Genomic DNA, 17,784 nt, shown 5'->3' on the forward strand with positions numbered 1-17,784 from the left:
TCCTAATCGCCCACTGCTTTAGTGCTTGTTGCACAGCTGTTGTAGGTTTATAAGGTCTTACTTTGCGAGCGGGTTTAGCAGGTGGAGGTGGGCCGCCCACAGGTTTTTGTACAGGTAAAGGAGGAGGAAAATCTGCCATTTCTTCAGGGTCTGAAAAGCAGAAATCCATTCACTTACCATGCAATAATGCATCATATTTTTATAGAGAATATTAAGTTTTGATTACTTCATTCATTACACTGAAGCACATACAGTACTGTTCGAAAGTTTGGGGTCAGTTAAGACTTTTTTTGGGGGGGGGTGCAGGGGAGCTGCACAACTGTTTTCAACATTAATAATAATTAGAGATGTTTCTTGATCACCAAATGAGCATATTAGAATGATCTGTGAAGCATCATGTGACATCAAAGAGTTTGACTAATCATGACTACTTGTAATTTATTTCTGTGATGACAAAAGTGAATTTTATTTTAAAATATTTTTGATCAAATAAATACAGCCTTAATGAGCATACAATACTTTTTAAAATAATCTTACTTACCAAAAACTTTTGAACTATTAGTACATCTGTCTAAGGCTAAATTGATTCAATGGCCAATTGGAATTGTTCATGACAGGGACATCTTTAACATGAAGAAAGCCATCCTCAAAAAAAAAAAAAAAAAAAAGAGATCTCAAACTTTTTTTAACTGAGGAATTAATGTAATAGAAATACAAGCTTTACATTTATACATTTAAACCCTGTGCACGTCTAGCATGCTGGGCTTCCATTCCTATTAAGTACAACTGAACATTGCATAATTGTAATGGTTCTGTTTATGCTTAACTACCATAGTACGATGCATTGCAGAAGAAATCAACTAGCTAGTCACGACTGTTTCCTGAAACCGTACTGTCGCAAATTTGTCGTTCAACCACGTTGGTTAATAATGTCATGCAGGTGGTTGAGTAATAACTTATTTTAATTAATCCATTTGAGATTTAATTAATGCTTGATTTATTTTGCTCTAAATTATGGACATCTTTTTCTTAGTTATTTTGCTTTATTTCCAGATTCAATCATAGGCGCATTCTTACGTACTAGACCATGTCCGCACATGCGGTTTAAAAAAACGGTGCTTTAAATATCTTGACAAACTAAAAGAAGTAAATGACATTTGTATATATTAAAAATAAAAGAAATGTCATGCAAACAAAAAACTATGCTTCTAACCACAGCTGTAGTTCCAACCACACAACTTTGCAATGCTGTTTGCGAATGTTCGTTGTAACTATGGTTTCGGGAAACACTGACTCGTTGAACTATGCCAACAATGCCAACTATGACAACAACGGAACTTGCGACTATATTTGGCTAACGATACTTTCGGGAAACGCACCCCAATATATTTCTGTTTTACTATCATTGTGTTTTGTTTTTCCTGTTTTTATAAGTTTCCATAGCTCCTAATTAATTACACACCTGTTTCTGTTCAGTTCATTAGCTGTCCCTTGTCCTTATTTTCCTTTGGTCAGTGTTCCGTCGCATTTGCTTTACGTGATTATGGATTATTCTAGCTCCTGAGTTTTCCTACATGTTTCTGTTGAATTTATTAAAAGACTGCTACTGCTCTGAATCTCCTCCGTCACGTGCTTACAGCCACACACCTTACAATAATGGAATGGGTAAGATTTAAGATTTAAGAGCTGCAGCAAAGGGGAAGATTATGACTGAATAGCGACTTAAATGCGAGTCTTTTCCTCACACAAAGGTATCATATGTCTTCAGAAGACTCAGAATATATGAACTACAAACAGTACAACACAAGGAGTTTTGGAGCTTGACAGCCATGGTCACTATGTTGTATGGTTCAATCATAGGGCCATTCATATATACAGTATATATATATATATATATATATATATATTTGAATGTGTATTAAAAGCACATAGGCACTTTTAAATAGCTCCTCACATAAAAATACATTGGCTATCAATGACTCACTTTTTTCTGTTTTACTGGGGACTCTGATGACTGTGGGTCTCCTGGTCACTCCCTGCATGCTTGATCCTATGTAGGTGAATCCCCCTTGATAGGCAGTTTTAGTGGGAGAGTGGTCTGTGACAGGGATATATTAATTATCTGCATTACTCAATTTATGTATACACACAATACCTGTATTGTGGTCCTTAAAACTTACTAATGGCAGCATCCACACAGTCATTGTTTAGCATGTTCGCTGTGGATGTGATGTTAGACAGAAGTGCAGTGGAGTTGTGGTTGTTGAGGTTCAACAGATCTTTGCTGGGCTTGAGTGGCGGGGGAGGTCCTTTCAATACTACTTCCTCATCCTGGGAACTTAGATTCTTAACTTTGACCAATGAAGGTCGCGATGGAGGAATGAGGGCCATCCTGAAGGGAGGCTGAGAGTCAGACTCATCTCTTGAGTTGAAGGACGGTTTTTTGAAAAGCTGAGGTCTTGGAGCTGGCATAGGTGGTGCACTGACCTCTTCGTATAAATGACTGTCATATTGTAAAAACTCCTCTTCTTTGGGCTTTTTGACAGAAGGACGAGGGGTAATGGAGGGTTTTGGTGCCAGCACAGGTGGTTTGGTGTAAATGTTTCGAGGACGGGGGGAAGGCACAAAGGTTTCATTATTCTCTGCGCTAGATTGACTTTCAAAGGCCTGGATTCTTGATCGGATGTTGCGGTCGCTGTGGAGGGAGGTCATGTTCTCGCTTTGGTTCTCTTTAGTTTGGTTCGTCTGCTCTCTTTGAATGTTGACAGGGTTACTCAGTTCACTTTGAGGTTCGGAGCTGAAGACATCTAAGAGATCCTTCAGATACTTTCCTGAATGGGAATCAGAATTCTCCTCAGAGGGTATAGGACAAACGTCCCAGCTGTCTTGCAGTGCTATCAGAGGTTGCACATTGACGTGGTTGGTTGGACTCAGGGGTTTCGTTTTGGAGCGAGGCTGAGGAACCGGGCGTGGGGCTGGGGCTATATCGACGACGGGTTGGGAGTTGGGAGTGGATGTTGGGGACCTGGTTTGAGTTTCTTGCGGAATGGGTTTGGGTTTAGGCAATGATGGCCGAGGTGGTTTTATTGGCTGCTTTGCTGAAACAGTAAAGACCAAACATTGAGTATCAGTTTATGGTTCACATCGATTTGTGCACTCTAAATCTTGTCAGTACAGACTAACGTCCACTGGGCTGCACCCGGTTCAGCAGCAGGGACGTGCCAGAATCTGGACCTGTGGCATTCTCCTCTAGTGAGTCAGTCTGTGTGGCAATAGTTGTTGTGTATAAGTGTTGTGGAGGTGGTGAAGGTGTGGTAACCTGCTCCTGGGTCTTCTCCTTGATCACCTGCTCATAGGATGGTGGGAGCTGAAGCACGAGAGAGGGGAATCACTCTTACGCAAGCATCAAACCAAGCAAACACGTCACGAGTGTGCAGAAACCATACAGTCCTAGAGAACAGAGTAGGGATGCACAATATATCTGGCATGTTGATTTGGGTTTTGTTTGTGTTCATGTCATTTATTTTGAAATTCTCATAGTCATGGTTCCTACTTGTCATGTGATTCCCTTGTCATCATGTGATCATGCCTTGAGCTTCACTAGTCTTATGTGTCATGTTCTGATTGGTTGTTTGAGGTCATGTGCTTCTCTGTTCTGTGATTGGTTTATTGTTTGAATGTTCACAGGTGTTCCTTGTTTAATGATTAGTCCTTGTGTATAAATAGCCCTCATGTTACCATTGTTTTTTGTCTAGTTTTGTTCAATGTAACCTGCTGTTAATTGAGTTTGTTTCATGGTCAAGTCAAGTCTCTGTTTATCTTGTATTCATTCATGTTTTTGGATCTAATTAAACTGCACATGGGTTCATTTCAACTCGCCTCCAGTGGACACTAGTTACAATATCGACACTATATCAGTATTTTATTTATCAGTATTAGCCAATATTTACATACTGTACATTATAATGTTGGGAAATACAACATACAGCACAAACTATTTATTTTAGTTTTAGTGTGTTTTTGATTTGCTTATAGACCAAATAGTAAAGATTTAGAATATTTTATGAAAATGTATTGGTTATCAGCAATAACATGAAAATAATTGTATTGAATATTGATGCATCTCTAAAATGCCTTCTAATATAACAACCTTTAAAAATGCCCTTGAATCCTGACTGAAATTTCTTTGTACAAAAATGGTAATATTTAAAAATGATATATGAGCAGATATCCCCCAGTGTTATTTTAGTATTATTTTTGTGAAGTTTCTAAATGTAATTTTGGGAGGAGTGAACCCATCTAATCTTTCAATTAACTGGCAGCGCATATAAGCAGCCGCTCGCCTTGCAGCTGTTTTGGCATTCCTTCACCTCCTCAACTCCACCAACATAATTTAGGCATTTTGCTACCACACTCATCATCCAAGCATTAGTTGTCCCAGTGGGGTATATCTAAGCTCGAGTTGAAGCTGCTTCCTCAAGCCCCTCCACTGCAGACAGCAAGCCAAATAAGTTTAACCTTAATAGTTTTTAGATTATATGGGCAAATTAACTTGTGAAATACTATAATATTTATGAATTAGCTTTTATTTTTTGATAGCTTTATTTTATTTCAGTTTTGGTTTAAGAAATTGTAGTTCTTCCAATTATTTAACGTCAGCTAGTTCAGCTTTATTTCTAGTTTTAGTTACCATAACAACACAGTAGGCCAGTTCAAACTGCAACGATAGACGCAGACCAACACGGACAATCACCAGATTACAGTTTGCCCCTCAGACATTCCATGACCAGACAAGTGCCAATTCAACATGTTCAATCAGTGAAAACAAGCTCTGACAGACGGTAACAGACGCCAACAGGGGTAACACACTGATCCAACAAAACCTGACAAAGCATCTGTTGCCGTCTGTCGGTGCAGTGTGAATTGGCCTATATACTACATTGTTGGACTCGTTGTAGAATGACAATGGTTTATTGGTAAGTTAGTAATCCATGTGTTAGTCTGTCAAACACAGGGACAAAGTAGCCATGCTTTGAAAAGTTAAAGTAAAGACATGCTGAGTAAACAAAGAGAATCCACACACCTGTCTGGCACAACTGTCTGTTAATGACAGCTGTTGAACTGGATATAGTGCTATAAATCACTGTACCTGAACAGAGGTCAGAACACTCTCATTCCAGATTGGTTGTGTTGTGAAAGCTGTGGATGAAAACTGGCCAGACTCCCCTGGATACCAAGAAGTGGCTGCAAACGGCTCTGCTGATAGGATGGTTACCTCTGAACGCCTGAAAACAACAACAGATACTTCTTAATAGGTATGAATGTATTGTACACAAATTTCAAAGCACAGCTATATATCCGGGCTTGTGGTTTTGTATAAAACACATGAGGAGGTTCATATTGGCATAAATGTTATTTAAATATTCTGTGGTCCTAAATCAGCTTACCACTTTTTTATTATACTGAAGTATTTTTTAAAGGAATATTACCAGATATTCATCTTAAGACAAAAATGACTATTTACAAATTTTCTGCTAATACTACTGTTTTTATTTAATTTTTTACTAATATTCTAAATTGTAACCACATATTTGAATAGATTATTGTCTATGGTGGCAACTGTATCCAGGACAAGAATGTACGAGCAGAGCATGGCTGCGTCCGAAATCGCAAACTCTTTTGAGTAGGTACTTATTTTGAATAAGTACTTACTTTGTGACTGCTAAAAAAGTATGTTTTATATAGTACAGGTCCTTCTCAAAAAATTAGCATATTGTGATAAAGTTCATTATTTTCCATAATGTAATGATAAAAATTAAACTTTCATATATTTTAGATTCATTGCACACCAACTGAAATATTTCAGGTCTTTTATTGTTTTAATACTGATGATTTTGGCATTCAGCTCATGAAAACCCAAAATTCCTGTCTCAACAAATTAGCATATTTCATCCGACCAATAAAAGAAGTGTTTTTAATACAAAAAAAAAAGTCAACCTTCAAATAATTATGTTCAGTTATGCACTCAATAGTCAATACTTGGTCGGGAATCCTTTTGCAGAAATGACTGCTTCAATGCGGCGTGGCATGGAGGCAATCAGCCTGTGGCACTGCTGTGTTATGGAGGCCCAGGATGCTTCGATAGCGGCCTTAAGCTCATCCAGAGTGTTGGGTCTTGCGTCTCTCAACTTTCTCTTCACAATATCCCACAGATTCTCTATGGGGTTCAGGTCAGGAGAGTTGGCAGGCCAATTGAGCACAGTAATACCATGGTCAGTAAACTATTTTCCAGTGGTTTTGGCACTGTGAGCAGGTGCCAGGTCGTGCTGAAAAATGAAATCTTCATCTCCATAAAGCTTTTCAGCAGATGGAAGCATGAAGTGCTCCAAAATCTCCTGATAGCTAGCTGTATTGACCCTGCCCTTGATAAAACACAGTGCACCAACACCAGCAGCTAAAATGGCACCCCAGACCATCACTGACTGTGGGTACTTGACACTGGACTTCAGGCATTTTGGCATTTCCTTCTCCCCAGTCTTCCTCCAGACTCTGGCACCTTGATTTCCGAATGACATGCAAAACTGAGCAACAGTCCAGTGCTGCTTCTCTGTAGCCCAGGTCAGGCGCTTCTGCCGCTGTTTCTGGTTCAAAAGTGGCTTGACCTGGGGAATGCGGCACCTGTAGCCCATTTCCTGCACACGCCTGTGCACGGTGGCTCTGGATGTTTCTACTCCAGACTCAGTCCACTGCTTCTGCAGGTCCCCCAAGGTCTGGAATCGGTCCTTCTCCACAATCTTCCTCAGGGTCCGGTCACCTCTTCTCGTTGTGCAGCGTTTTTTTGCCACACTTTTTCCTTCCCACAGACTTCCCACTGAGGTGCATTGATACAGCACTCTGGGAACAGCCTATTTGTTCAGAAATTTCTTTCTGTGTCTTACCCTCTTGCTTGAGGGTGTCAATGATGGCCTTCAGGTCGGCAGTCTTACCCATGATTGCGGTTTTGAGTAATGAAACAGGCTGGGAGTTTTTAAAAGCCTCAGGAATCTTTTGCAGGTGTTTAGAGTTAATTAGTTGATTCAGATGATTAGGTTAATAGCTTTTTTAGAGACCCTTTTCATGATATGCTAATTTTTTGAGATAGGAATTTGGGGTTTTCATGAGCTGTATGCCAAAATCATCAGTATTAAAACAATAAAAGACCTGAAATATTTCAGTTGGTGTGCAATGAATCTAAAATATATGAAAGTTTAATTTTTATCATTACATTATGGAAAATAATGAACTTTATCACAATATGCTAATTTTTTGAGAAGGACCTGTATGAATGTGTGAAGTATGAATGTAATCTGGACATAATACATTCATGTTGTCATTATCGTGACCAACCAGCGTCAGTTGCGTCACTTCACTGCAATTCATAAATCCGCTCCTGTGGCCTTATGGGATAGTAAATTGTTCATTGTAAGCACACTTCAGAACTTCGCTGGAAGTAGTAGGACATCCAGGTACTTTTTGCCAACTCTTTTATGAGTATACTGTGAATTTGGACACACTACTCTTGTCACATACTATTTTCACCTACTATATAGTAGAGAAGTATGAGATTTCGGATGCAGCCCATCTGTGTCAGGGTTCTGTCCTGTTTTATCGGTGTTTGAGTTTTCTATGAGTTTCCTTAGTTCCTTTTCCCTGCTTCTAGTTAGTGTCCTAGGTTACTCATTGTTTGATTATTGTTTGCACCTGATGTTCATTTAGTTGATTGGTTTGTTTAATGTATTTAGGCTCTGTGTTTCCTTCTGTTTATTGTCAGTTCTCGTCGCTCTGTTTATGTTCTTAGTTCATTGTAAATAAACTTTTTAACTGCTTGTGATTAGATCATGCACCCAACCCAACTTGCACTTTATTTCACCCAACTGTGACAATATGAGAAGGATTAAGGGTTTCATATTAACACAGTTGCCTATCAGTTCACACATGTTCTCCAAAATATTAAACCATGTTGCTCACACAAGAGATGTTAGTTTAAATCTAACTTTTGGCATATCAGCCTCCAATTACTTCCTTTACAAAAGTCACTGTACCTATAAATAAAAGTGTAGAAATGGAAAAAATAGTTACAATAAGCTCACCTTCTTTCCCTGGAGTAGTCTGGTTGTGAGAGAGCTCTTGCAGAAGCTGGAAGATTTGACAGCATTCAGCATTTTATGACACATTTGACCATGTATATATTGTAAAAACATGACATTACTACAATCTGTAATTATACATTCTACCATGTATGAAAGTAAAATAAACCTAGATTTACGTCACAACCTACTCACTTCTCTTAAAGGCTGCTTTGATTGAAGAAAGGGGTCCTGAACTAAAAACGCGAACAGAAAAAAAAAAAAAAAAAGATATTGACAAGATACATCGCCATGGATTATTTTAGAGAGAATGAACACAGTAACAACAAAACATATACACTACCATTTAAAAGTGTGCCGTCATTCTGATGTATATGGGGGTTGAAAGATATTAATACTTTTTTTCAACAATGATGCATTATATTAAATCAAAATGACAGCAAAGGCATTTACAATATAACAAAAGACTTCTATTTCAAATAAATTCTGTTCTTTTCTATAACTTTAATGTCATTGCTCATTCCTTTATATCCCCTGGGACTCGCATGTGGCGCAGATATCTGTCTCTCATTAGCAATCGCGCCCTGCTTCATACCACAGTCATGTTAAAAAAACATGAATGCATTCACTCATCCCTGAACATTATTTCCCATTAACATTATTAGATCCATTGGCATGACGACAAGTTCCATGATTCCACGCTCATTCACTGCGTCATCTATCTATGCCTTTGTTATTGTTTTGAAGAGGTTAGCGACCCCTAGCGGTGAAAAATAGCCTACATATTGTGCCTTTAATGGCTGCTGAAAATTCAGCTTTGCCATCAGAGGAATAAATGACATTTTAAAAACATTAAAAGAGAAAACTGTTATTTTAATATTAAAGGTAATATTAAAGGTAAATGTAAAATGTTACAATATTTTTTGATCAAATAAAAGCAGCATTGGTGAGTATGAGACATTTTTCAAAAACATTAAATACAATTTTACTGACCCCAAACCTTTGAACGGTAGCAAGTTCAACAACACATACATCAACTAACTTACTACTAATTAGCATTTTTATAACCACAATATCTTCAACAGATAACGGTGACAGTTATTTCTCACATAATGTTAACATTTATTGCATTATTACTTGATAAAACCTGTTTTAATTACTCTACATCTCAATTGATGTCATTTTTTTTTTTACAACTCGTTGCTCATTTCCCCAGTATATCCTCCTGTTCAACAGCACAGTGAAATGGATCTAACAATACTACTATATCATAGAAACTACGTACGGTGTCAGACACAGAGCAAACAAAAGACAGTTGAACATTCACACTGTACAAAGCTTTAGCATTAAATGCAAATGAAGAGACATCAAAGATATAAAGACATGCGGTTCATACCTTACATTAGTAGATATATGAAGTGTTAAAGGAATCCATTACAGCAAATTACGCCATCCCTTTCAAAAACTAGTGTTCATCATTAGTAAAAGCTCTTTGATCATTCATGCTCAAGACTTGCATTCACTTCCTGACTATGTGGACGTTTTAAAGCTGCTGCTTTCTGCATAGCTGAATAGATGTGTCATAAGCACAGAGTGAGTGAGAGAGAGAGAGTCAGGCCAGGCCAGCATACCAGCAGGCTCTCAGAGGCAGCTTTAGCTCTGTTTCAAATGAGAACCAGCTGACATGTTCGATTCACACCCTTAATGTCTCTCACTGTACAGGCATGATTAGCTCAGCAAGAAACAAGCACAACTATCCATTAGTTCTGATTTATGTCACAGGCCTTTCACTGTTAAACAGTTATTTTAAAAATATTACAAATAAAAAGGTGATTTGTTTATTAAGACACTGTTAAAAATTGAACACAGTTGTTAATTGAAGCAACACTATTATGTAAACAAACACCATGTTAGAGTACTCTAAATGTATTGTCCATATGTGGGTGTTTTGTCAGCCACTTGTATGTCCCAGGGTTTGATTTTCATTAAAGGGACAGTTCTCCCCATTCCCAAAGATCAAAATTATCATCATTTACTAACCCTCATGTCCTTCCAAACCTGCATGGCTTTTTTTCTTCTGTCGAAAATAAAAGATGATTTTTTTTCTTCAGTACAATGTAAACAACTGTTTGGTTACCAACATTCTTTAAAATATATTCTTTAATGTTCTGTAGAAGAAAGTCATTCAGATTTGGAACGACATGAGAATGATCACAGAATTTTCATTTTTATAGGTGAACTATCCCTTTAAAAACAAACAGAACACACAGGTTTAGTGCAATATATTTCTTATTACTGCAATATTTAAAACTTACTACAAATTGATTATTTTTGTATCATATGTTTAATATTTGTGTCGTATGTAACATTGTTTGTGTTGTTGTATAATCCGGCACTAAGGGAAGCACTTCCTAATTTCGTTATAGATGTTTATAATGACAATAAATAAAACTCTAACAAACACACACATTTTGTGAAGGTAACATTCTGTCTTGGAAACTTTTTTTTTTTTTTACTTTTCAAATGCCTTTTATGTATAGATTTTATTGTTTTATTCTTGTCCCAAGATGCAGACTTTCAATCTTAAAATATGAAAATCCATCATAAAAGTATGAATGAAATTGTGGTGAAAACGTACATGGTGTTTCAGAACAATGTTGTCCTGTGATGCCTGTTTACTACTGAACATCATTAGAAGACAAGTTAAATTAAATAAGGTTTATTTTAAGACAGTTTATTGTCTGAAATTCCACAGGTTGCAAAGTCCCCATAGTTGAAGAAACATCCATAATGCTCTTGGGTCTAAAAGTGAGCAAATTCCATGTTCCAACATCTCAGAAAAGCAGAAGCAGTTATAGTGTCAAAGGACGGACCATCTCACTATGAATAGCAATAATTTTTAAGTTAAATGTTCAACAAGCACATAGGAATGTGGTGTTCAAGTCTCCACATAATTTTGGCCTTGTAATGCATACTGTAAGAGGTCAAAATTGAATTTATAAACTTCAATGACTGGTTAATATTTCTAACAATACGCTGATTATTAATATTCAAAGTATCACTAAACTAGACACTAGATTTCAGAGATGTTGAATCAGCTTATCCTGACAGCAGCAAATTCACAAATACTTTCTCTTTTTCTCCCTCTATCAGTGCAAAGAGCGCATAATTCAAAGAGACTATTAGAGCCTCAAGTGTTTCCATAAAGAGATCTTACCTTATATGTAAGTGTTCTTGTTTATTTCTTTCTGAGCGGTCTGCAAAACATAAAACACAAAGCATGAGCTAAATTTCTTTGTAGCACAAATTTTATTTAACTGCGTGATTCTACATTTGCAATATTCAGTGACTAGGCCACAGGCACAGCTGGCAGTGTGACGTTGTCTGTTTGGCTGGTTAAACTGTATGGTATGTTCCTGATAAACCTGTTTTAAAGAGCAGAGCTTAGGAGAGAACTGGAGGCTAACAGCGCAGTTTTTCATGAAACCACGCTCCGCATTCACATCACTCAGGCCCAGTTGAGCAGCAGGTTATGGTTTCAGTAAAGCAGGTTCATTTGGTGCCTCCTTTTTAATTTTTGAACACATTTTGAGCATATAGTAACTTTTAACACCTTATTAAAGCTTATATGAAACTACAAATAGAACAAGACCAGCATATTTGACTACACTATACAAAAGTAGGATCCTCGTTTCTCCCAACAACATCAAGCATTCATAGAGAATGTTTAACTTTCCTCAGGTAATGAGAGTGAAGTCATAAAACATAATGACTGCTTCGGCAAAGGGGTCTTTGTGCGTATTTGTTGCAGTTGCCTACTGACCCATCACTGTCCCCAGACCTGCTGGATTCAGTTTCTGCTCTTGTGTGTTAAAGTATGAGAAAGTGAAATAGCCTACCTCATTCATAATAGCATTGGTGAAGTAATTTGATTTGAGTTTATCAAATCATTTCAATCACTGTATTATTTACAAGTCAAGTTTAAAAATGTAAATGATACATAGCTGCAATCTGATACATTACTTATCAGCAAGCTTTAATAGGAAATATACAGTCCTACCTGCATATTTTGCAGAGAATATAAGTGACTCAGACAGTCCCACCTTCTGATTAAAATGTGTCTGTGAGGAAGGACAACTCCCGGTAAAAGTGACGTCTCTTTTTTTCATTAGGTATGTTGACACAGCCAGTGTGCCATGCAGGAATGCGGCCAATCAGGAAGTATTTCTTTTTTGACATTAACAATAGTCAAATATTTCTGCCTGCTATCCTTGAGCGATTCATTGGTTTAACAAACTACATCCTGATATCAGAAAAAACCATCAGCTTTATCACTGTGATATAGAAGATGATTTGGATTTCGTCCTGATCTAGGACCAGCTTTCACTTAAAAGAGTCCTGAAACCGCTACAAAGGTACAAAACTGATCTTAGATCAGTATACAGAGACAGAAGGTCCAAATGGAATTTCTGGCACTTACAAAAATGTTCACATGTTCAACAAGTTGCTAATTGGTGGTTACTACAATAAGCAAAGATAAATGACAGAATCCATTCAAATGCAGGTTATGTGTTTTTGACTGGTTCTAAAAAGAATCTTAACCAGTTCTTAAAAAATGCTATTAAACAACTGAAATAGTTACCTTTACACATAAATGACAGCTTAAACCTATCTATCTATCTATCTATCTATCTATCTATCTATCTATCTATCTATCTATCTATCTATCTATCTATCTATCTATCTATCGTTTCTCTGGTTTCTGATTGGATTACGTTCACCTGTTGTTCATTGAGGGGCTGTTTACACAACACCGTTTTAAACTTTTTATGGGTTTTGCCCGTTCGTTTACACAACAACTGGGTTTTGGGTGCCTAAAAAAGGGAAACTTTTGAAAACGGTCTCCCTGTAATCAACAAAAACGCAAATCTCTGAAGACGATGACGTCATGCACATGCATATTACGTGTTCAGTCTATAGTATTTCATCGCAATCTAATGGCCTGGCAGCAGAATACAGTGGTTTTAGTTGTTTTCGTGGATTCTTGTGAATGGGGATCGTTTTGACAATGGTGTCGACAAACGCTGTATTCTGCTGCCAGGGTTTTTGTGACTAAAAACGCTGTATTCTGCTGCTGCTAAACTCATCTACTCACTAGTCCGCTTTCACGGCCTCGTTGTGTTGATAATCATTATCATGCAAAGCTAAATCCACTTTGAACAGCTCTTTCCAAATCATAGAGAAAACAACAGACTAGCACACCTTACAGCAGTGGTTCTCAATCTTTTTTTGGCCACGCCCCCCTTTAAACCTTAAAAAAAAATCACTGAACTCTATGAAAAACACTAGTAAAAAATAAGGTATGTTGTCTAACAAAAGCTTATTATTCTTATATGTTTTGTTCATCGTGATAAACTTCACAAATGAACACAACTTATGAATTTTGAAATACAATCGGCAGAAGTCGAAAGATGGTCTCATGACTTCAACGTCACCATCAATTAGCTTCCGACAACTCTTTCAGTCTTTGTTTATTTCTCTGAAAGTTCGAGTTATAAAGTTTGCACGATCATGATTATCAACACAACGAGGTCGTGAAAGCGGACTAGTGAGTAGATGAGTTTAGCAGATGACAGATGACATTAATGTGTCCACATTAATGAACTATCCCTTTAATACAGAAAGTAACAGTGTGCACAGTCAAATATTTTTGAATAGAAAGATATACTATATATATATATACATATATATACACACACACACACACACACACACACATATATATATATATATATATATATATACTGTATATATATACACATTTATATTACTTGTAAGTGAAATAATATATATATATACATTTATATTACTTAAGTGAAATTATTATTTTTTGTACTACATAAATATTAAATAAAAGATCATACTGACATAAAAGTCTGAGAGAAGCCAGCAGGCAAAAGCACAGATGTAAGTCCTCTAAATGTGAAATGCCACTGACACAGCGGCCGATGAGGTCACTGATGACTAAACAACATGTCAAAGTAAGAGTCACACTGCACTCTATCTCACAAAACGTTCCCAAAAGACAAAACAAGCAATGCATGCTCTTACAGTCAGCGCAACACTGGAAAAGTTGTAAAAATATAAATGCATGCTTTCACACCCGCTATATTACTTACAGCACATTTACCCATATTTACTTAAGTTGGGTTAATGATTATCTATGAGCTACAACTAAATGCACTGGCATACAAAACTTTAAACATTAATACAATATGCAAACCTGCAGTCAAATTAAACACAGCACAACTTCCCTGTTAGAAAAACAGGCCACAATTAAAAACCATCAAAAACATCATAAGATGCAAAAAGGCATAAGATGATTGGCAAGGTGACTGATTTTGTTGGAGAAACAGATGTGATTTAATGTGTTCATGTTTGTAGGTAAAACTCCTGTATGATAGTTCACATCTCTGAAAAACACACAGTAGTGGTGTTTTTTCCCCTGAATTAATCACTGTTCAACTAATTGGTTGAATTGGTTAAGTGAATAATCAATGGTTTACTCAAAGACGGTTACTTCTCGCCATCTACTGGAATAATGTAATGTGCAGAAAGAGTCAATAAAAAAATCGCCACCACTAGCAGTGCATATCAGAACACTCGACCAATCAAATTCAAGGGCCAGAACTAATATTGTGTAGGCCTAATGCTGAACTATTGTACGGTTAAAATTGTTTAAAATCCCCGTGAACCGGAAGTTGCAAACGACTTTTCTCCAGTGTTGTGACGTATTTCTGAGAGAAACGGAATAGCCTACTAAATGAGGCAAAATAGTGGGCGTGGCTTTTTGTCCCAACTAGCACCTGATTGGATCTAGAAAAGTAGGTGTTTTCATTCAGCCTGTCTACTGTCAGTTGGAGGGGCGTGGTTACGGGTGTTAAGCAGACACCCAAACCGTCAAACCTACGTCATCAGGGAAGGTCCTCCAATGCAGAGGGGAGGGGAAATTTCAGATTTTGATTAAAGATTACGAAGCCAAAAAAATTTTTTTTTGTGTGGATTGACTTACATGGATGAATTGTTCACCACAAAACGATCAATTTAGGCAAACAAAGTAAGTATGGTCAATTTTGAATTGATGGGGACTTTAAGAAAAAACGGGACTTTCCTGCCAGGTGCTGCCCAATGCAGAGAGTAATGCTATGATAACAATCTGCTGGAACATGTTGAAACTGGAGCATTTCATCATTACTTCAAGAGACATTTTTTTTTAAAGTCGGCATGAAACGGAAGTTGCAATCGCCTTTTCTTCCCTATTGTGTTGTATATCCAGGTGAAACCTAAAAAACCCAAGAAAACTTAAAACAAGAAAAAATGTAGGCTGGGACTTGATTTTGTCCATCGGGAAATGACTGGTTCGTTGGATGGTTGTCTTTTGCTATGTGAGTGACAGATCTCGCATTGTGCCGCTGAACACATCATCAGAGAAGAGAACAAATGTTGTTGCAAGAGAGAGGGAAAGTTATTTTGATTTAAGATAAGGAGGGCACATGAATAAAAATAATAATAATAATGATGTGCACGGATAAATACTTTATAATAAATACTGCAATATTCCATATAAAAATGTGATTTTATGGTGCCTTTGAGTAGATGAGATTAGGGGTCGGCAGAAAGCAGGAAGGCTTTAGACACTTGTTATAAGGACCACCAATTTCATATTTTTCTCTATAAACAATGCTTCAAGGTTAAAGGCTTAGTTTATGTTTTTGTACCATTAGACCAACATTAAAAAAATCATATGAAAGACTGAACAACATGTGAGACAGTTTATGCCAACTGTCCAGACAGACACATATGACGCTGCACAGGTGGTATTCTTTCACACAGGCTGCTGCAAGCACAACTGCTGCCTCATGTTTCCTCAGTTGTGTCACCTGTTGTGTGTCAACATAGGGGAAAAGCTGTAACCTGCTGTTTTTCCTCCCACTCACAGCTGACTCACCGATATACACCCAAACTAATGGTGAGGAGAGCAAGAGGAACTTTCCACAGATCAGTTTTTACTTTCTGGTATTTTTCAATGTTATTACCAAATTGCATATGCTAAATAATAATATAAAAAAAATCTTGAATATTGTGAACCAGAGATATAGGCCAATAATGCTTGGGTGCAATTCCTTCAATCCTACAGAATGTGTTTTCCTTTTATGGGTCAGCAGCACCATTGTATAAATAAACAATGTGACAAATATTTATTATTGATATTGTCAAAAGCTGCATTCACTTTAATGAGTGAATTAATTGGAGTTTTAACAATTTAAATAGTAGTGTTAACAATTTATTTCAGACATGCAGAAGCCAATTTTCATATTTTCTGGTGTAGCCTATTTAACTAGGATTTGAAAAATAGAGAAATTGTCTAAAAAAACGAAAAGACTAATTTGATATTAATAGCCTACGTAAAGAAATAACCAAAAATATGGAAAGATTACTATCAGGATGGATGATTTTGATATTGATTGTATAATGTTTCATGTAGGCATATCTAAGAGAGTGTTGACAAAAAGTAGGGACCAAGTTGCAAAAACAAAAAGGTTTTTAACTTTTTAAGTGAATGATAATGCAATGCTATAATTTTGATAAAATAAAGAGAAAATTAAATGTAATGGTTCATTTGCGTGAAGAATATTATATTGAAAATCTCTGATTATTAATAAAGTGGACTATTTTCAAAAGTAGGCTAATCAAATGGCAGGGGAATTTGTGGCATTTTTGTCCGATGTCTGCAAAATCCGTGAACCATTAATTTCAGAAAGTCGCAAAACATAACAGTCTTGTGATGTGAAACTACAGAATCTTAAATATTTCAGATACATAGAGAAGTAATTGTAACAGTAATAATTGTCCTACCTGTTGAATCTCTTCTCCTCGTAATAGACACATTTGGAAATTCTTCATCTCCATCATTCCGTGCTTCAGCCATATGTCCGTGTTTAAAATCCAGACCTTTAACTTATAGGCTATATTAAACAAAACTTAGAAGATATCTGAATTCTCTGAACAAACTCTAACGGTATGTTTTGTTTGAATAAAAAGTCAGTTGTATAGTTTGAGTTATCGCAGACCTGTGTCTTGTCTGTTAAACGGGAACCGTTGATGAACTGAACACTGCGCTTGGCGCTTTGCGCGAGCATCATGACAAGCAGATGAGTGTGCTGTGCACGCGCGTCAGTGCTGTTCAGCAGAGGGCGGAAAACACTAAAAAAGGTAATAATTATTAGATTAAAGAAGATTTATAAGATTAAATAAGAAATGAGAAAACACTTAAAATAAGATTCATATTTTATTTGTTTACTATGACTCCATGCCATGACATGACTGCACTACTAAATGAAAGGAAAGAAAACTTTAATAGGCCAGAATAAGAAATCCATTATGGTCTCTCTGTGGATCACTGTGGATACCACTACTACAAATGTACTAAAAGTGCATAGAAATTCATTTGTTATAGGCGCCTGTGGTTGTGGACGTGGTACACACGATTATCTTTTAAGTTTTATATAATTCGTTTGTAAAGAAATCTGTGATCTCCAAAATGCTTATAGATTATTAAATATAGCCTAACTTTTGTCCTGATGATATTGAATAGCCA

The 17,784-nt window shown here is 36.8% G+C and overlaps 1 protein-coding gene across 1 annotated transcript in view; it reads right to left on the bottom strand.

The window, feature by feature from the left end:
- Nucleotides 1–17,130, bottom strand: part of sh3d19 (SH3 domain containing 19) — a 40,193-nt gene extending 23,063 nt beyond the window's left edge. The window contains exons 1-9 of the mRNA XM_056265090.1: nucleotides 17,043–17,130; nucleotides 11,344–11,383; nucleotides 8,322–8,362; nucleotides 8,130–8,175; nucleotides 5,150–5,285; nucleotides 3,184–3,367; nucleotides 2,181–3,098; nucleotides 1,985–2,098; nucleotides 62–150 (exon numbers count right to left, since the gene is read on the bottom strand). Coding sequence (XP_056121065.1) covers nucleotides 62–150; nucleotides 1,985–2,098; nucleotides 2,181–3,098; nucleotides 3,184–3,367; nucleotides 5,150–5,285; nucleotides 8,130–8,175; nucleotides 8,322–8,362; nucleotides 11,344–11,383; nucleotides 17,043–17,115 — 1,641 coding nt within the window. The 5' untranslated portion in view covers nucleotides 17,116–17,130. The remainder of the gene's footprint in view (nucleotides 1–61; nucleotides 151–1,984; nucleotides 2,099–2,180; nucleotides 3,099–3,183; nucleotides 3,368–5,149; nucleotides 5,286–8,129; nucleotides 8,176–8,321; nucleotides 8,363–11,343; nucleotides 11,384–17,042) is intronic.
- Nucleotides 17,131–17,784: the final 654 nt, after the last annotated feature.

This window comes from Rhinichthys klamathensis, unplaced genomic scaffold (assembly GCF_029890125.1).
Source record: "Rhinichthys klamathensis goyatoka isolate OS25496 unplaced genomic scaffold, OSU_Roscu_1.1 h1tg000229l_1, whole genome shotgun sequence".
Lineage (NCBI taxonomy): Eukaryota > Metazoa > Chordata > Actinopteri > Cypriniformes > Leuciscidae > Rhinichthys > Rhinichthys klamathensis.